The sequence below is a fragment of the Hippichthys cyanospilos genome, chromosome 12, assembly GCF_059441005.1.
Source record: "Hippichthys cyanospilos isolate Australia breed blue-spotted pipefish chromosome 12, RoL_Hcya_1.0, whole genome shotgun sequence".
NCBI lineage: Eukaryota > Metazoa > Chordata > Actinopteri > Syngnathiformes > Syngnathidae > Hippichthys > Hippichthys cyanospilos.
In genome coordinates, this window is record NC_142380.1 from 14548890 (window position 1) to 14570520 (window position 21631).

Here is a 21631-nt window from a genome sequence, read left to right on the forward strand (position 1 = left end):
TGTGCGGGTGGATGAACCTTTTTTTTTTGTTTTCAAAGTTCAAAGGTTCAGCCTTCATCCTCAATTTGATGATGTCATCACGGAAAATGTTAATCATCAATCAGCATGTACAGTCTCGTGTACACTAGACCAGTGTTTCACAAACTTTTTTGAGCCAAGCACGTTTTACATAGGGAAAAAATGTTACAACATGCCGCCAGGCAAAAATATCCCCCCAAAACATATTACAGCTACAAATAACTTTTCTTTTAATTAGGGATGTTATATCAACATATTAATTGCAACCGGTTGGTTACACTTATTGTTAAAGCGTTTTGTTTTTTAATCATGTCAATCTAATTTCTATTCTCTAATTTTTGCTTACTGTATGATGATTAGATACATTTTCATGCATCAGGATTCCAGTGCTTGAGTTGTTTGGGTTTGAAAAAGAAAGTTCAATAATATCCTGAGTGGATGCTGATTGGCCGTCATTGTATTTGGCATAACTGAATAAAGGCTGGCGCAATTGAAATTAGTTAAACTTTCACTGCATCTTTAAACCAAAATTGCCCTCTAGAGGAACAAAAAAACTCACTCTTGGTTCATTGGGTTTCGTTTTTCCTTCACTACTTACCACAGAAGTAGCTCAAGTTTAGTTTACTACATTAGTGCAAAGCACTCAGCTGCAACTACAGCCAGAGATAATAATACCAAGAAATACTATTGTAGCAGGCCATAGTCAAACTCCTTGCCAAATTAACTCAGGAATACCAAAAATTTGAGCAAATTTTGCGACAGGCAGGTTGGGTGATGTTTACTTGTTGCTTTCAGCACTCTAATACAGCAGAAGATAAAAGTTTATGATTGCATTTGTCTTTTAAAGTAAACCACTTTTTTTTCTTATAACCCTATCTTGTGATATAAAGTAAGTCAGGGTGTGACCAGGCTTCCCTGGCCACTACAAAGACAGACCTGGTAAGAATTATGTCTTGATGAAGAGCATTATCTGCCGTGTATCATGCCTCGCTCAAAAGAGCTCTCTAAAAATCTGAATCAAGAATTGCTAATTTGTATAAAGCTTAGCTTCCTACCAAAAAGAATGGCAACAGTTCAGCACAGAACACTCAGAGAGATAAAAAAAAAAGAACCTAAGAGTGTCCGCTAAAGACTTACAGAAATCATTAGCATAGTTCAATATGCATCAGGGATGCTTATATAAACTGTGAGGCAGATGTGCTAACCACTGCACCACTGAACCTTGAGGAATCTAGTGCCAAAAAACACTGCTACATGTTTAATATTTGAAAAAAAAAAAAAAGAACATAGAGAAGAACAAAATACACATTATGGAGCGACTAAGTAAAAGTCCTGACTAGAACCCCATTGAGATGCTGTGGCATGACCTTCAGGCCAGACATCCCAAGAATCTGACTGACTAGTAGCAATTACGAAGAGAGAGGAATGGTCCAAGATTGACCCTGATCGATATGCCAAACTGATTTGCAACTAGAGTTGATGTTATTGCTGTCAATGGGGTGCAACTAGCTATTAAGTGTGATGCTTCAAGAGACTTATGCCTCCCCCTTCTGACACTGTTGGGATGTTATCATCATAAAAAAAAAAATCTATAAATGTCAAGGTGTTTTTAGTTAAAACGGGCACTGTTTTTTCATCTGTGGGATTTTGAACAAGATGGTGAAGATCACATTTAATTGTGATTTTATGCAGAAATATGAGAAAGTCCTAAAGCTTCAGGTACTTTTTCATGCCACTGTATGATCAAGATCCTGTTAACACAAGAATTTAGGTGGAGTTTACACAAAAAACATATTTATATGTGTCTATCCAGACATATAAACAAATGTTCTGTTTGAATTTCAAAGAAGGGTTTGACAATAGCTGCACTGAATGAGATGAAAAGGAATTTTGATTAAAATGTGTGGGCACGCATTCTGATGCTATAATGCACCTGCCTGGCTACGGTGACAAAATGTTGCATTTATCTGACAAATTATGTTTATGTTTCAAAATATAGCTTTCTGTCATGTTTAGACGATTGATGTGTGTAACGTGTCAATGCAGCAAAAAAAAAGATCACACATTGCTTCATATTTGGTACACTTCTACCAAATTACTTTTGATGTAAGATTCAGAAGTGCATTTGAAATACACTGACAGCACTCATGATTAATAGAAGGTAAAACTCATTTCAGCAGTAATGTCTGAACATGATTATGTTTGTCTATTTTTAAGCAGGGAAGCAAAATGAGGTGAGTAACTGAAGTAAGTTGATCTGACTGGCCACTTATCATCCCATGAAACTCCCGGGATCAGCCCAGTGCTTCTGAATGCCAAGAGGTATATAAAGGCGCAAGATGGGAGGAGACAAGCCTGGGCGCAACAAGGCGCACAGATGGCTACACCTTCAATACGGCATACTAACCCATGGTTAATAAGGGGCAAAGGTCAGGGGTTGATTGGGTCCTCTGTCCGGCGTTATGGCATCGCAATTCACATGACAAAAAGTGCTTGGCTGTCTTACTTCCAAAGTGTGAATGCTTGACCTTAGGATTTGATGTGAAGCTGAAGAGGGCACTCAAAATTCAATATATAACTTTTTACAATCATTCCAGCATACCAACGGTCAGGAACATTTGTTGCATGAATCACGCTCTTGTTAACACAGGTTAATTTAACTTTTTTAAATGAAATAATTTTATGTATTAATTGCTTTAAATAATAATGATGATAGTAATCATCATGATCATGAATAAGTGGCAAAAACTTGTAAAATGCATGACATATGTTAGGTCATCATAATTAAATGAATTAAAAATGATTGAATTTAAAAAGTTTCAAAATACAATTCGTATTCAAATTGTGGTTTATTCACTTATTTAAAAAAATGCATTTAAAATGATTTAAAATGAAAACCTTCAAGCATTTATATACTCATAAATGTGTGTTGCTTCTAATATAAAATTTAATTCAAATTCTAATGAATATAGTACAATAATTATAATAATTTTGCAACAACAATTAAAAATAAAAATACTGTGAAATTGCAAAGAAATTTAAAAATACACCTGATGTAAATTTGTCTTCATCCATAGACACATTTGTTTTATTCCTATTTATTTTTTTATTTTGGGTTCATAATTATAACTGCTATTTATGAAAATGTTTTCATATATGCATGTACTTGTTTGATTCATATATATCTTTTTTTGAAATTAATATAATCTTTTCCACACACATTTTTATCAAAGCAATTATAGCCACTTTATGAGCAATTGGGAATTTTCCTGTGCCCCGACATGCGTTTGGATGCGTTTGCTGCTGCCACGTACTTGTGATGCATTCAACTACTGCAATTAGAAACATTTTGAAGAATATAGATTATGATCTCAAAGAATAATGTGGACAAAATAAAATGCACGCATATCAAGGAGCGTTTATTTTTGAAAGAATCCTGCACACAACATGCATTTCCCGACATGCCCCGAATGCTTTCAGAGGCCAATAGAGTTATCGTCAAGACCAAAAGACCTGTCAGCATCCATCTGTGCTCATCATCGGCCGCCCTGCTGCAGCAGGTCCTGAGAGGTGTTCTGTGAAGTCAAATGAAAAGCAAGCATTAACCCCCTGGTCAGAACCCGCTCAGTGGGCACTTTGCTCCACACAGTCGCTCTTCAGAAGCACTGGGAAGAAAAGAGGGCAGGACACTTTATCTGGTGGGACAAACAATGTCTAAAGGAACACAAAGCACCCAGGGGTAGAAGGAGGAGGTTCCCACAGAGTTTAGCGCGTCCAGCGTGGAGTGAGGTGACAAGGCCACAAAGAGGTCACATGAGCCGCAGCTCCTGAAGCCAGAATACTATTAGGACAAACAGATTTTAAGAGAAAGTTAGATGAGACTTCAATGTGCTTCCAAGTCTGTCAAGGAACCGTATTTGGCAACAACAATGCGATATTGCACATTTTTATGTAAAATGTAAGAATCAATCAAAGTGTATTCTGGAAAAAGGAAAACAATCAGAAAACAATGTGAGGGAGGCTCATACTTTGTATTTCAGCAGTCTGTCCACGGGTAGTAGGCGTGGGACACCCTGAACTGCTTGTCAGCCAATTGCAGAGCACACAGGGACGTACAAGCATTCACACAGCCAATCACACCTAGGAAAAATTCAGAGTGTCCAATACACCTACCAAGCAATGTTGACCGAGTTTAATAAGTTGTACGACAATAACCAACAGCTGCTATTTAGTTGGACAAGTGACAATTAGATCCTCTCGAGGATGACACGTTCCCGCCATGATACCATGACTGGAACACAAAAGGGGCCATTTTGTGCACTCTAAATATAAGCCTTGCTTACAAACGAGGGTCAACATCTACCCCTCAATGCGCGCAGACCCCTGGTCCGGGGGGTGGCCGCATTGGTGTTTCTGACCAAATTAACAACAGCTGACCTGATGTGAGTGTTAAGTGGATGCAGGGATGTCATCAGAATGGCATTCTGGTACAACTCCCTTTGTCTTGAGGATAACAAGGGGCTATAAGCTCCTTATCGTCACATTACAATTATCAAGGAGGAATCTGGAACGATGACGCCCGCCCCTACCAAGGGCCGCACCAACATGGCCGTCCTTCTATTGTTTCCGGCTTCCCAGATGGATTTTGTTATTCATGCAGGTTCTTGGTTGCGTTTTAGGTCTGGTTCTCCAATTAGGAGTGATTTCTCAAGGGTCTTTGTCAGACAACAGAAAGATGTGCTCAATTGGCTCAATGACACTCAACCAGTGGTCGAAAACGAGAAAATCACAAGCCTCATTATGTTTGTGGGAGTTGCTTCTCACAGTCCTTGCAATAAATTTATTTTAAAGACCCTGTTAAGTGAATTCAGAGATTTTTTTTTTTCTGAAGACATTATACGTTTGTCGTTTGAAAACAGTTTCAGAAAATGCTCACAGTGGTGACATCGTAATTCTGTTGAAATCAACCAACCAGTACAAAACTCTGAGTGAGTGTTCCAGGAAATTCAGAGAAATCCCGACTGATATTTGGTTTATTATGTTATACTTATTGTTACTCAGGATCTAATGTGCACAGATAACATCACATACAATTACCATTTTGAGCTTTGTAACAAATACAATAACTTTAATTATGTATCTTTTGCTACGTCTCTCGATTTGCTAATAACTCCCTCAATGATAATGGCAGATGAGTGATGACCCAAAGATGCACCTGCAATGCTATATAAGAAAAAGATAAAACCAAAATGCTGTGCCTTACTTGTCTATGATAAACAATAGATTACGCTAGAATGCTAACGTTGATCTTACGTTCTAATCACTCGCTTGAATGCTAATCACTAAGTCAATACTAATCATTAGCTAGCTTAATTGCATTCATAAGTAAACTTTTTTTTTTTTATATCCCTCTGAAATAAAATTACAATTAAAGGGCCCATGTCAAGATACTTGAAACTTTCCAGGGTGAAACATATTCATATACATCAGGGGTGCCCAAGTCCGGTCCTTGAGTCTGTTTTCCATGTAACCCTCATCAGGTACACCTGATCCAAGAAACCATCAAAAATAATTTTGAATCAAAAATCGACTCCTGAATCAAATTGGAGACCCGAAAATTGGAATCAAATCAAATTGTGAGACAGTCCCTAGTAACAAATAAAATACAATTGCTGTTGCTCTGTGCAGGATCTCCCCTCCCGGAATTAAAACAAAAGTAAAACATGTGAACGTCCCTTTAGATCACTTTCACTCACTTTCATTAATTTATACTGATGCCACATATCACACAGAACATCTACAAACTACACGTTTCTGTGCTTGGCTAAGGACACAAAGCTAAAGCTATTGCATTGGTTCCTATGCATTAAACAGGAAGTACCTAATGTGACAATTTGTGTGCTTTTCACCATAAAACATAACTTTGCACTTACAGAGCGAAGCAGATTCATAACCATAGAAACATAGAATGAACACTATATGGTTCTACAGGAACGGAATATGTATATTAATAGTGACTCAATTCAATACTGAATAGATGTAGTAAAATCTATACGAGCCATTGGATGGCCAATTAATATTGATGCCTGGGGACGCCACGGCCTGCAAAGACTAGAAAAGGATATAAATATAGACGTATACATATATACAGTTCGTTATATTTCAGTGTCCCTTTTTGATGGGGTTGTGGTCAAAATGGAACCCAGTGACTTTTAAGTCCCCCCTAGGCCACTATTTAAGAAATTGAGCGCTTTCCGTCGCATCAGTGCTATTTGGTGCCAAAGTTATTATAGGTAACTAGAGATGCAACAATTATTCAATTCATCAAACTTAGAAGTAGAATCAGTAATTATTTTTCATGATCAATGAATCATTTGGATACCTTTTTAATTCAAAGTTATCCAAATTCTCAGACTTTCAGCCTCTCAACAGTGAAAGTTATCCAATTGTTCTAGTCCTCATTGTCGTGATAGCAGACTGACTACATTTGTGTTGAATGAAATAAATCATTTGATTTTACTTAGTGAAAACAATGATCACCATTTTTGGCTATTTTCTGACATGTTATGAATCAGAGGGATAATTGAAACACAACCAATTTGTCAATTTAAAATAATGTTTAAAGGCATGAAAATGAAGACTAATTCATTGAATTAATTGAATAATAGACAAAATAATCAACGAATACTTATCAACGTCATTGTTAGTTGCAGCTCTATATTTAAAAAAAACAAAACCAAATAAGACAGTTTTACAGGAGCTTAGCTGTAAAGTTAATGATCAAGATCCGGGTCCTACCACAAAGCTCTCAACTCAGATGGATTTCCTGTGTTTCGGACAGCTGAAATTGAAGTAGTCATTTTTATGGGAAGTTTCTACACTTCTTGATGAGCTTTAGTGGGCATACGGCCAAGAAGCGCATGGAGTCAGACTAAACAAGAGCTTCCTGCCATCCAAAATCCCCCTTTGAAGATGGGATGACTTGTGATGTATCACCAGTGTGACTCACTCTTAATGCCCCGAGCCACTATGCCCCGCTTGTGGGTCTCAAGTGATAAATGTGTGTCTCCCAATGCCCCGGTGTCAGGCCGATCCTTGATTCATGCATGTGGAAGCGTCGCTTCCACTGGAATGCTGTGTGTGTTTTCCAAAACAACTTGCTAAATCAAAAAGGCACAAAGGGCATTCACCATTGATATCGAGAGCCCGATTCATTCATCGGCCTCAGGCACGGCTCATCACGCCGACCCCCATCGAGCGCCATAACAACCCTTCAGACAATACTGCGCCAATTCATCCGCGGTGGCAAAGGCGGAGGAGTTTCCGGTGTATGCGACCGTTGTCACTTTGTTGGCGAGCCATCAATCACCGCAGACGGCGAAAGGGGCCGGACCAGCCCAGCTACAAATGTTTACACCTCTTCTTTTTGCAATGTTTTGGGAAAACGGTGCACCCAAGAGGGAGGGCGCAGCAAGACACAATAAGACAAAAGATAGAAGGAGGGGGTCCGAGCCTGCAACATTCCCAAGAGTGGCCATCAACTGTTGACGATACCCCATGCGACGCCACTGCGGGTTCTCCAATGATAGAGCCGAGCCGCGTCGACCTCGCAGCTTCTCTTATCTGAGAGCGCAACCCTGTGCGAAGGCCTCGACAAAATCTTTCAAAGCGAGACCTCGGGGAGCTGCCAACAATATCACTTGTTGGTGAAAGTGACAGCATGCTCACCCCCACTTCTTTTGAGCTATTAAATGTCTTCCTGGACAAACAAGAGGAAGGCCCATTATGAAGATGGAGAGGGTCACGGGAGGAGGAGCCATTCAGTCTCTGAGGGGCCCACCTTTGTTTTTGTACTTGAGGGGGGATCTCTCCTCCAACTATGTTGGGGGGAGTACTTGTTTTGTCACTTAATGCGCTTTAACGGGCAGATTTAAATTCGAATGAGCCTGATGATAGCATATGAAATAATGTCCATTTGTTGGTCCTGAAACTGCTTCCATTTTTCCCGCATCACTTTAAAACTTGCATGGCCGTTAAATAAGAATTTACTAACGCAGAGAGGTAGTGGCGGTGCTGCCCTACGTCCCGGTTGACGGGTTTTCAGATTTGAGGCAACATGCTGGTGGAGCTGTCGCTTTTTGAGATGGTGAATAGGCCGCCTGCTGTGTGAGTGCTGCAGAGGTGGGAGAATGTCACTGGTTGTTAGCCCAATAGCATAATTATTTATGAACATTTTCGGAAACAAGAAAATGTTTGATCATCTTCGGAGCTCCATTATTGAAACTTGCTTGAGGGGGCCCATGTGCTCCAAGACACAGCAAATACAATACACCAAAAACATAAAACCAAACAAACAATTGGCAAAATATATTGAAAATGCAGATTTTCAAACAAAAATGGGCAAAACCCTGTTTTCAGTTGCCAAGTTTAGACGAAGGGATTCATCAGACTCATTTTAAGTAGCATTCGAAAGTTTGGAAACACCCTATAATAATGTTTTGTTTTCTGAAATGTAGATTAATTGTTAAGTGACGGACATATGATGGAATATTGGTTGAACATTTTACACAGCTGTGTCTCATCAATATTTGATAAAAACAGTTTTTTCCCTCCTAATCAGTTTGGGCCCATTTAAATTGGGATGCATTTCTTCATGTTTGAATTGTACTTAAACCAAATCTGATGTATCTCAACTTCCAAAACTGAGCAACTGAAAACTGATTGTTGAATTGATCAGTAAAATAAACAGCAAAAATTTATCTCTGTTCCAAATTAATTTGAGAAGATTCACACTTTAGTTCCCCCTCAGCGAATGAACACTTTTTCTATTTTTTTGTGTCGATACTACATTAACCGCTGTTTGAGATTCCTAACTGAAGAAAGGATAAAAACAATGCAATGATACTCAAACATTGTCTATACAGAAAGTCAGTGTGTTGACTTTGATTCTTCAACTGATTCTTTCAATTTACACTACTTGAAAACAATAGTTTTGCAATATGAACATTGTGAGCAAAGTTTAGGCTCTGAGCAGGAGATGTTCTAGTCTGGCTGAGGTTAAAGCACATTCTTTGCATCCCAGTTGCTAACTTTAGTAAACTACAACACATTCTAAACACCAAAATAACCCAATTGTGGCCCAAAATAGGGAGAAATATTTTGGTCGATTTGCTCTAAGCTCGTGAGTTGTTTTGCACAAAACAACCACCAAAAATGTGTAATATTGAAGAAGACAACCTAAAAGCAACCTAAAAATACAAAACAACAGAGAAAGCTGGACCAAAATATTGGGTCAGTTGTTTTTTTTGTTTTTTTTTTTACCCATATGTGGGTTATTTTTTACTCAAATATTTTTCGAGCGCAGGACTGATGAACTTCAGTTTCATCAACAAGATAGAAACATTTTATTCATCTTCAAAATCACAGTGCTTCTTAACCGCGTTCACCTCATTAGGCTAACAAACTGTGCCATGATAGATCAATGATTCCCAAAGATGTATCTGTGTTTATCTATGCCAATGACATATAGTGACAAGCAGAATAGTAAAATAGTGTTACACGGAATGCCAGAATTTACGATTGACCTGGATTTATACCCGTTGCCATTTATAGAATAGAACATGAGTTGTGCGCTTAATTGAACCCAGATTTTGCACAAAATGAATTTGTGCGTGAATTGAAATGTTATTTAAGTATATACAATAGTTCTCCAACATTTGGAAACATCTTCAAACTCAAATGGTCGAAGGTACACAAAGAGGTCAAGAAATTCAAGCTATGACCTCTTGAAAACGCACAGTTGTGAGTTCATTCAAGTCATTACAAGTCACAATCATGCAAATAATTAAGCTTATTGAGAAAATACCAAGATGTACAAAATCGGTACCTGGGCAAAAGTTGACTACAGTGAAGAATGTAACTTTAAACGCACGCTTCGTTTGTACAAACATGTTTTTGTTTAACAAATCATCCCATCAATATTTTATCATAATTTTGAAGACTTAAATATTAATATAAAAATCAGGAAATAACACTTAATTAGAGGCTGTTTCCAAACTTTTTACGACATTTTTTTGATGATGTGCCGAGGCTTCACAATGTTGGAAAAACACAGAAGTAAAAAAATAGCAAACATTGTAATCTCCAGTACCTTTACATGAAATATAAAAATCAGGTCAAATCATGCGATAGTCCCATTATCTCTTCCTACCCTACCAGGGTCTCCAAACAGAGTCTGAAGTGAGCCCGGGTGCGCCGGGAGACATGTAATGGCTGCTCTGTGCAACCAAAGGTGTGAGAGCTGCACTGGGAACAAGAAAAGCAAAATGTCCATCGGAATTTGGAACCACCTGGTAGCTGCTGTGGAGATTTACGGTATCGACGGCGGGGCGAATCTGTGAGACGCTTTTGCGAGGAACCTGAGGGCCGTTAATACCGGTTTGTCCGAGCGGGCCCGAATGAGGCGTGTAGAAATTGACGGCATTCATTTGGGAGACGCGGGCCGCCAAGTGGCTGAGCAGGCGGGTCCTCGCTTCTGAGTTGACCTCGTCGCACGTGGACAAGTAACGGGTGACCTCGCCGACACACTCGCTGAAACCGGCCCGGTATTTGCCCAGGACCGACTGGTCCGTGGTTACAGCTGCTGAGGAGAAAAAAAAAAAAAAGATTATATAGAGGAGTGCCAACATTGTTCAGGTGTTTTGTAACCTCTGCTGTTGTGCACTCACATCAACACAGTACCACACTAACATCATGTTCTGATTTAACCCAAACCCCCCCCCAAAAAAACTGAAATAAAAAAGTGACATTTATTTAAAATGATACCAACCCACTGACCAATAGCGATGGAAAAATGAAGCCTCTTAAATAGCCTCATATGAGGCCTCTTAAAAGAAAATACACTACGTACTATAAATACGCTTTTTTATATTCCGCCAGAAGATAGCAGCAGTCCTGTTGTCGCACTTCTGGAAATGCGCTGCGAGCACGCTCATGTTTTCAAAATCGCGTTAGGTGTCAGCGTGAACCACTCACTGCATGACACTGGTTGGCCCTTTGAGGACCATCTCTAAGATGGAGACTGTGAGAGAACAAGTTGACGGTGAGGGCCGTCGCTTCCATGACAAATTGAAATTCTGAAATATATTATCCTGACATGAACCTCACGATACTTTAATGATTAGGGCTAGGCAATCATATCGATATATCGGGATATTGCAAAATGAACTGACGCAATATGCATATCGCAACATGATGTTCAGTGTCCAATTTATTGCGTATCAGTTTTGAGATGCCTTATTTTCATATTATGTGATAACTAAGCATTGTGGTCTACCTAGTACACAATGCAACTTTTGTAACATGGCGATGATGATATTGGGGTGATTTTAATAAGGGAATATCAGCATTATATCCTTACTATCAGACAAAACAATGCTAAGGAGAACAAAGTGACTAGGAGCAAATGTGAAAAATTAATGCATATGGAAGGTAAATGATCTGCCCACTGCATACATTTTGAACACCATTGATCAAGCTGAGAAATTACAAAGATGTCATTTGAGCAATAGTGCTCTGAAGAACCTCAATTGAGAAACATTGTGTTGTGTGAAGATTTTTTGTTAAATAAATAATTCCATCAAGATTCCTTGAATAACATCTACGATTTAAGTATTATTCTGCATTTTGATCACTTTTAAAATCATGAAAAAGCTCTGAATTAGTGAGTGTTTTCAAGCAAAACCGATGAATAGATATGATTATATTTGATGAAAATGAATCCTTTACCTGTCATCTGAAATCGTTGCAGGTTCCTGAGGTGCTTCACAGTCATCTCAAGGATATCTGCCTTCTCCAGTTTCGAGTGTCTGGAGCTCTAAAAACATTTTCAAGTTATCATTTTCTAAAATGCAACATCTACAAGGCGAATATTGTATAGTAGCTGGTTCTTACGTCTTTCTTGAGCGCATCCAAGATGAGAGTCTTTAGGTGGCCCAAACTCTCGTTGATTCGAGCCCGTCTCCGCTTTTCCATAATAGGTTTGGAAGACTTGAAAGTCACACGAAATACATTTTAATATAAATATGACCAAAAACAACAATCGTTGTCAAAGGCAATGAGAGAATAACTTACCTTTCTGCCCGACGTCTGGCTCCTTGTATTTTCCACAGTGGTTTTCTCGCTCGGTACAGATGAAGTTGTTCGTTCCAAAGTACTGGCCGGCATCTTCACAGGTACTCCTTCCACTTGAGGAGGAGAGAGGGGGGAAAAAAGTTAAAATCGAGTCCCGCCTTCTCCTGGCAAAGCTCCGAGCAGTTTGACGATGACAAACGTCTGTCGCTGGCCAAAGTGACACTACGTCAACAGACCCTGCGGGTCTATTTATAGAGACGGGGGGGCCGCACGCGAGCGGCTCGTGCTTCAGCTCAGTCAAGAGGACCAATGAAAGCTCTTCGTACAGCACTCAATTTAGTTACACTACACTGTGTTTTCACAGCCTTGCTTGATTTCATATAATTTGATTAATTCATATGATTAATGGTAAAGACACCTGTACCTTTCCTTCTAATTTAGCGTATGTCTCCTTGTACAAGTTGACCAGGCTTAATCCTCCCCACTGTTTTTTACTTCAATTGGGGGATATTTTACAAAAATGGAATTATAAGTCTACCCCTGACCCGAGTGGTTACATGGATCATGGCTGTCCAATTCAAACACGTGGGGAATGTTATTAAAATGACAAAATTACGATACTTTTAGACGCATTACTTTATCATATAGCAAATAACACACTGTTGCGGTTATGGGGAGAGGGGATGGGGCAGAAACGAGACAAGTGCGAGTCAATGTACGCGTGCACGTAGATGCAAACGCTCAAACTAATTTGCAACAATAAAATTATTTGAAGTTTAAATGCATCATTTATTTATTTATTTTTACACAGCTGTATACTAATTTGTCAAAAGGCCCTAAAACTCATCATGATTTTCCGAAATGCCTAATAGCTCCTCCTATCTCCTTGTCAATTATTCAAACATTCTCGTTACTCTGCCACGGGTAGTCATCATCGTACCCAACCAATTTCTTTGAAATGGATGTCTTCGGAGTTGATTTGCTGATCATCTTACTTGGGATATTATCTCTTTACCCAAGTGAGGACGGTGGTGAGCTCGGAGCATGGAAAGTTGCCCTTCCCTGACATTCATGCATGTCTTTGTCCTAGCTTTTTTGTCTTTAATGAACAAGTCAAGCCTTCTTTTCCTTTTCATAATGCATCAAAGTCCGCTGAAAAAATGATCCACACAGGCTTGTTGCTGACAACAAAAAGGCAATTAGGCAGCGCTCGACGAAAGTGCATGCTCTGTGCAAACACTCTAAAACGGACACATCGTATATCGAATTAGGGGTGTATATAATCATTTTAAGCCATGTAACTTATTTCATATCCGGATTAATATTATTCAAACACAGGTATGTGAAATGGTCTGTTTTGGGTTGATTATAAAACGACCCCCAAAAAAAACTTGCATTCAGAGAAATACGGTGTAGCTTTTTTTTTTTTTCTTTTAATGCTACCAACTTGCTAAAACAGCCTGGCTTAAAGTCCTATCTGTTCCTTGTATCTTGCTCTCTGCTACTTTGTGAATGCAAAATGGCTTTCACACCCAGGCACTTCAGCTCACAGCTTCCTCTGGTGTATTGCAACAACATTATGAGGCTCCCTCCGGTGGTATTAATGATAAAGACAACTGGTGGCAGAAGAACTAGTCAGGATGCCTTTACCTTTAATAATTTTCTCATGCTTCATTTTATCATTACTACTTTTCACTGCTCTCATTGGCTGGTTGCGTAAATCATCCCTTTAAGTAATTGTATTAAACATTTTCCCTACTGAAATATTTCAAGCGTCAGAAGAGAAAGTTTTGCAAAATAAAAGTAAGCAGTTCGAATTGGTAGCCAGCTATCTAATCTAATTTATTTTTACTGATGAGTTTTACTTCATTTAGTCAGTGAAAAGTTTCTTATTTCATTTTGTGCTCGTAATAAAGTATATATCCGAGTAAAAGTACACATTTCTTTTAGGAAAAGCTGTGGAGTAAAAGGGAAATTTAAATTATGGCCCAGGTGCATATGGGAAAATTCAACAACTTGGTGACAGCAATTTGGCAATATAGTCAGTATTGATCCTCTTTATGACCCTGGCGGCTATAGAAAATGAATGGATGATTATGTACAATAATTAATGTTGATTGTGCAGACACAAATCGGTCCTTTAATAGTCCGTTCTGATTTTGTGGCCTGTGCTATTCAAATGTTAGAATTTTTGCACATTTTCTCTTGATAAAGTCATTACGTCTGTAGTTGATAGACTTGAAAGACTCTGTGAAGCCTTCAGAGGGGAAATGACCCCAAAAGCCAGGCCAGCCATGAGATCAAGACACCGTCTGTCAAGCACCACCACATACTCCTCCTTCCCTTTCTCTTCAAGTCACATTGGATCAGGATATACCTGGATTTGAGTGTCTTGCAACAATTTTAACATGTTTAGAGCGAAAGTGAGCTTCTCATTCTGCTGTGTAGCATTTTGTGTATCCTTTACTTAATTTGAGGGGCACATTTACATTTTTTTTTTTTACATTTTTATTTTTTGCAGATAAATCCCAGGGAGTTTATTAAACAATAATAATAGGACATTATTAACAACTGTTTTTCTTGTTTATATGCTCAATAGTTTCTTCAAATTACACAGTCAATAGCAGCAAACTGTAATTTCTTGTCCAAAAGTAACACTAAATTGTTTAAAAAAATAATGATGATGATAAAATAAGAGGAAGTAAATTTTCATTTTATAAACTTGTCAATAAAACTGTGTGTGCTACGTCTTGTTTCTTTGGGCAGATCAAATTTATTTTTATTTTATGTCATACTACATTAATATACTTTTAAGCTTATGGGCAGTTACTCCTCACTGACACATGATGCACATGTCAGTTCCTATTTAAATTAGCAAAGATTAATTTTCGTTTCCAGAGACCAAACACATATTCATTTTGCTGTTTCACTTCTGTCCGACCTTCCTCACCATCAAAAGTGCAAGTGTCAATCCAAAAATGAAGAAATTCAGGCAAAGCTGCAACTTTGAACATATAATCTCATGATGAACAACTTGTTACCTGAAATGCAAACCCCTCTTATTTTTGACCATGTCTAATGTCTAAACATCAGTAGCTTACTTTGGCTTTGTCACCAAAGACTACAGATTTTCCTTGTAAGACAAGTACCGCAGGATTGATCACCCCCCCCCCCCCCCCCCCTTCATATTGTGGTGACATGTGCACATGTGCTGCAGCTTGAGAATTAGAGACTTGTGCCAGGTCCAACCGTCTCATATGAAGTTTCATTTTACATGTATTTATCCATATTTTCTTCTCGAAGTACAAAACCTAGCACTCGTGAACGCAGAAGAAATGTCAGTCAAAATACAGCAATTCCGTGTCTACAGTGTCTACAATCCAAAGTTCATGTTACATTGTCCAAAATTTATGTTGCATATTATGTTTAACCCCTTGGTGTCCAGGTGTTTTTCACTAGTCTGGCCTCATTATCACCCAACTTGGGCTGACTTTGAAAGGATCATAACATCGTAAAATATGAATGTGTATTTACTTTCAACCTCTCAAAATGTTAAATTGCATCAACCCTCTTCATACATATATAATTTATTTGGTTGGAGAACCTATGTACAAAAATTGTAGAAATGTGATAATAGCAAAAGTAACTACGCTGTATATTTATAAATTTATCAAATTAAAATAAGAATATTTACTGTCTCATAATTTGAGTATTATGACTTTTGAAGACTTTTGCATTATGGGAGTCCAGGCTAAACCAATCATTGAAAGGCTTGCAAATTTCATATGTTGGCCGCTAGTGCTATGCGATGGTTTTGAGGTGTCAACACAAAAATTTCTATTGCGCCCTGTTGCTGTTGAAAAGATTAATGCAAAAAATCGGGGGAAATTCATGATAAAACATTGGGGTTTCAAAATGTCCAAAATTGACAATATTTCCCATTTTGAATGGTAGTAAATGAGCCTGACACGGGCTAAATTTGACATCTAAGGGTGCGCCTCTTGACCTCCCGTTTGCAAGCATTTAGAAGTCATGGCAGCATGGCATATTGAAATTTGTTATGTTTTGACAATATTTGGAATATTTTAGGCTCCTGGTGTTTTTTGCATGGTTTTCCTTTAATATCATACATCAAAAAGCCTGAGTGGGGTCAAAATTTTCCCCAGGGGTTAAATGTGGAAAATCATTATAATAGTCTCCAGGTATTACATGAAATTATTTTGCTTCTCCAGTTAACAGATTGGTTTAAAACTATTTCCTGCACAGCATATATACTTGATAGACGATGTCAGCAACAAGTGAGGTCAAGGAAATTCCCCTCCCTCACAATTTGCTTGCCAGTTACAGTATGTGTCTTATGCCTGCTCACCTGGGCTATAAACTACATCCTCCACCCAGCTACAAGAACGTTGACAGGCAAATGGCCATCCTCATCATCAAATACAGCGAGGACCCCTTTTAACTACCGGCATGAAAACATCCCCTGGTCAGGAGGGGAGGCAACAGACAGAGGGATCACTTAAACATCTCATCCAGCGCTCCACTTGCTCTGTCTCCCTTTGAATTCCCTTTAAATAGACAAGGGGGGCCCACCCATAGCAACTCCCGGAGCAGGATCTACCCACCTTTTGTCCCCCTCCCGAGCAGCAGTTTCTGCTCCAGAAGCCTTAGACAAGGCCTCCATTAATTGCGGTTCTGTATGGAATACACAGGGGACAATGGGCCCAACAGAGTGTCCAGCCCCCAGACAAGACTGGAAACAAGTGGTACAGGAATCCGGCAGAATGGAATCATCCTGGCTGATGTCACTGAATACATTTACCTACCTCAGAGCACATTCACTCTGTGCTTTGTTTTACTCGGACAAAAAAAAAAAAAAAGGAGCAGGGGAGGGTAGCCATATCAATGGAAAAGAGCCGTCAGTGGGGGATCAGGAATGGGAAATAACTGACTGCCTTGGCAACGGGTTGAATCCAAAATATGGTCAAGTTTAGCGGAGGCGGAGATGTTAAAAACAAGGTTTAGAGGGCATTCGATTAAATTGTGTGTGAGATAAGAGGCGGCTGAGGTTTAGTTTTTGGGCGGTATTCGGGTCTGTTTATACGGTAGTGTAAAGTACATAAGGGAGGGGGAGGATCAGGCCTCTCGTCTGTGCTGGTGTTTGTCAGCGTCAGCCTGAGCAGTTTCAAGTCCGATTATTCCAAGTCGGTACAGGGAATGGAAAAATGAAACCAGAGTGAACGCTATTTGGATTCTCGTTGCCACCTGCTGACTAACGATCCATTGTGTAGACCATCAAGAAGGGTGACCATGAGTCTAATTGAACTCTTTGAAAAGAGATCCTAGTCATCATCTTATCCCTCATCAAATTGGAAAACGCCTTTTACAGAGTCAAAGAGAGGCCTCACATTTAATTTTTAAAAACCCAGACATGAAAGTGTTCCTCGACCACATTCGGAGATTGGCAACTCTTTAAAGGACTAGTTATCATGTAGATTATATGCATTTCAGTGAAGTGTATTTACATGTTAATATGTTCGGGGATACTATCGTCTTGAAAAGATGCCGGGGGAGGTTGATTAAATGTGCTTTGCTGTCTTTGCAGCATGGGAATGAAGGGGTTTTGTTCTGACGAGGTTCAAACACATTCCTGTATGGCCATGGATAGTCGCTGCAATAGAGTGACCCATGAAGCTCGTGTCCCTCATGCTTTAAGCAGGATGTTGGCTAGAAATACAGTGGGAACGATATGCATTTTTGCTGAATAGACACTGGACTGGCCTGATTTTTATTTGGAATTTTTCTTGCTAAAAATAAACCCAAATAACAGGAGGGAAAACACTTTATAATGTACTCACTAACTTTCAAGTTTGCAACGTTATGTTTTACATTGGGTTTTTTGCACTTTCAATTACTGTAAATGTCTGCAATTATTGTACGGTGTCTGTGAAACAGTACTTACCAAATTCAATTAAGTCATTGGCAAAATAAAAATATACAAAAGTAATGTAATTACTGTAATGCATGACTTTTTGCTGTAACGCAGTAGTGTAATATATTACACACAAAAATAGTGATATTGTACTTGTTACAAATGAGAGTAACGCAATGCATTACAATATATTTTAAGCCTGAAAGTGGAATTTTTTTCCACCCAATTTGCCAAAAACACCGCCAGATCAGAGGAGGAAAATCTGGGGCAAAATGTTTACTTGCTGATGTGCTACAGCTGAGATGAAACGACAGGTAGAATATGGACAATACGTCCACAAGATGGGTATGCATCCATTACTTTCAGTTAGTCAGAGATAAAGAAAAGAAAAATATAATCGTTAGGGGCACTTTGGTCGCGACTCCTAAAAATCTGTCTACTTTGTGAAAATGGACCAGTGATTTGACAAACCATTTAGAGCGGTGCCATAGTAACGTGAAGTTAGCGAAAACAAAATACGCAGAGGATTGCGCTCTCTCGCTGAGGGATGCCACTTCCACCTCAAGATGTTCAGAGATGTTAGAAGATATGCTGCTGCTTTCCACAGTCGATTCACCAACATTTCGAAACCTTGTCAGCAAGATCCCTGTCGCAACTAGCAATAATGACAGGAAGGTTAACGCTAATATTCACTGTACAAGTGCTATTCATAATAGTCTATAAATAGTTCTGGTCAATGTGTATCAAGATGAAGCATACAAAACTCATGTTAAACAGTATGTGAAGCACCTTAACAATGATGTAGCCTAGCCGCTAACGTTAGCGCCACCGAAACCAGCTATTTTTGGAACATTTGTCCCTAACCTAGCTGACTGAACTTGAATTTCAATATTAACATTGAAATTATGAAATGCACGAGAGTTTTTGTCTACAGCATAGACAATGCATCGCTATACTGTGAAGTTAAGTAATAAAGCGATTAGAATAGAGACAACGTAGTTGAAAAATGAAGTTGCCTGAGATATGTCAATGCACGTACCGAGAAGTTCTATTTGTGTATTAGCAGATTTAAAGTTGAAAAAAAATATTAATTTGAGAGTGTGACAAGCAAACCAATTTGTTAGAATTTCTGTTGCTAACAATTAATTTCCAATCCAAACAAGTGAACAAGTGTCCGCTCTTACTTTTCAGCGCAACCATAAAGAATTGCCTCTTCTATGATTATTTCTATAAGGAGCCGGGGTAACCGGCGGGCGGTGCTTATCCTCGGCCACGCTTAGGCCATATCCACGAGTGTGTTTGCATTAGGATTTATGAAAGTGAAGATGGCTCATTCTCGCCGCTCAAGATGGCTCACAAGACCAGCGTTTTGGCCACTTGTGCATTGAATGGCGCCCAGGGGGATGCCCTTTCAGCACTGGAGGACCTCTGGCTGAGTCCCCTTCACACAGGAGATCAGACTCACTTGGGAAAAAGTCCCCGCTTTTAACAGGGCGCTGGCCAGAGCGACGGCATCCTCCTTGTCCCCGGGCTTCCCTTCTTCACCTGCCGGCTTAACGCTCATCACGTATGCACATAATCCCTGGTTAGCGCATGTGATCCACAAGCGGCGGGCCCGGGCCCCTGGCTCCGGAGCTCACATGCTTGCTGGGTGGCTTTTGTGTAGCCATGGTGACGCTCATCTTCTCATGACAGTCAGACTTCATGGCTCTAAATCCCTCTCGGGGTTTTGTTTGTCTTTTTCTGTAGATAGCTTTTTGTTGACTAAATCCCTCCTGTGTGTGTGTGTTGCTTATGTGGCTCCAAGTGTGGTTGCCCACTTCTATGCTTCGTTTGGGTAAAGCCTGTAAAAATCAGTGTTTCCAAACATTTACTGCAATTTGGCATTAGAGAGATCCCACGGCATGCCACCAAACAAAAGCGTCAGAAAGCATATATAACTCAAATGATGATGATTGCGTCACTATTTGACCCAAACTATTGCCAACCATCTGGGCCTTATCACATTTAAAACCCGCTGTATCACAGATTTTTTTTTTTTTTTTTTTTTTTTTTTTTTTTAAGTACAGGCTATGGGTGAGTTTGAATTTTGAATTGCGCCTCCAATGGATCACCACTTTGTGCTGTAATGTGCTGGGAGGTGCAGGCCAGGTCTATTGGAAGAAATGAAATTCAATTAAAACAAAAGGGGCACAGAAAGTCTCCAATTTAGCTCAAGCAATATGAATTCATTCATACAGCTCAAGGAGAATACATAGCATGAATATTGTTCTGTGCTCGGTTTGCATTTTTTGCTCTTCCATGTGTGTTAAAATAAGTTCACTAATTAAGTTGTGCTTTCTTTGAACACATTTACCATACAACATAGGAAACTAGATTAAAATTATTATAACGGGATAGCTATCCATCCATCCATTATTTTAACTGTTTATGCTTTTTTACAGTTTGCTATAAATAGAGGTTGGAAAAAAATAATGATGGTCTTGCCTACTTCATGCAATAACTTCCAAAAGTACTTTTTGACTTGAAAGGGGCTCGTTCAGTTGGACATAAAGCTATTCTACTGGTGGATATACAGGTCAAGCGCACCTTCCGCCATCTTGTGGCAGACCGTTGAAATGTTCTGCCTGTCACTCTTCGTCGCTGCAATAGATAAACCAACAAGTTAGTGACTCATTCATTTTCAGACCAATGAAGTGAAAATGTATACTTTCCTCACGGCACAAATGGATGGGAATCACAACAATGATCCGCAAAGGCACATCAGTCCTAACATTTAAAGTCCAATGTAAGCATCGCAAGAGAATGTTGAAGGTCTGGCCTTATTTTTCTGTGAGCCTGAGAAGTAAACTGAGATGTTAATCCACAGTCCACCAGCTTCTTTTCTGTGCGGACCTCTGAGTCCAGATCACCTTACCCCAACAATAAACCAGTAGTTTGTTTCAATCTCGAACAGGCCCTGAGGGAGAGCAACGGAGGCGAGCTCGGAGTAGTGTGTGGCCCCACACTAACAAGTGTCACTGAGCCGGTCCTCCCCCTGTGTGAACACCATGTGAGAGGCGGCTCCATCCGTGCCCCTGCCACCTCCGCACAAGGCCCTCCATTGACTTCTAACCTGTTGCGGGACCAGAGAAGACAAAGAGCCAGAGGGCGGGGCGCGTCCCTTCGACAAGCCTGTGAACAAATGTTAACACGGCTGCAACTGTCCACCCCCTGAATCACTGAATTTATTGACCAACCACAGAGCCCATTCAGGCGCCGATAAAGAAAGGGGATGCAAGAAGGCCCACGGAAAAGAGTGCATGCCCAAGGGTTTTGTGGCCTTCTGGTGGGGTTGTGGACCTTTTAGCGGGCGAGGTCACCTCTGTGTCTTCTGCAACATGAAGCCAACCGTAAGCGAGCGTCGGGTTGGCCTTGTGTCCCGACTATCAATCTGAACCGGCGCCCACTCAGACCGACGTCGGCCTGAAGTCAAAAGACATGCGCGAGCACGTAAAAAAAAAGCGCGACAAGGACTCGCAAGTTATTCTGGCTGGACCCTAAAAGCGC

General features: G+C 39.7%; 1 protein-coding gene across 2 annotated transcripts; it reads right to left on the reverse strand.

The window, feature by feature from the left end:
- Positions 1-9459: 9459 nt before the first annotated feature.
- Positions 9460-12346, reverse strand: LOC148415038 (transcription factor HES-1-B-like). 2 transcript variants are annotated; one of them, XM_088429909.1, is made up of 4 exons: positions 12151-12346; positions 11971-12066; positions 11806-11893; positions 9460-10657 (listed from the first exon to the last, which is right to left on the reverse strand). In XM_088429909.1, exons 1-4 carry the CDS (start codon positions 12241-12243, stop codon positions 10230-10232), a joined length of 705 nt encoding a protein of 234 aa, XP_088286035.1. In that variant the 5' UTR covers positions 12244-12346; the 3' UTR covers positions 9460-10229. The 2 variants fall into 2 exon arrangements, with proteins under 2 accessions (XP_088286035.1, XP_088286034.1); XM_088429908.1 differs by having other exon boundaries at positions 9460-10660.
- Positions 12347-21631: the final 9285 nt, after the last annotated feature.

Bases quoted from the DNA above. Each gene is read 5' to 3' on its own strand.
- LOC148415038 (XM_088429908.1), bottom strand. From the start codon at position 12,243: ATGCCGGCCAGTACTTTGGAACGAACAACTTCATCTGTACCGAGCGAG. The intron at 12,067-12,150 runs GTAAGTTATTCT...GTGACTTTCAAG, and splicing joins GCCAGACGTCGGGCAGAAAG to TCTTCCAAACCTATTATGGA. The intron at 11,894-11,970 runs GTAAGAACCAGC...AAATGTTTTTAG, and splicing joins TGGATGCGCTCAAGAAAGAC to AGCTCCAGACACTCGAAACT.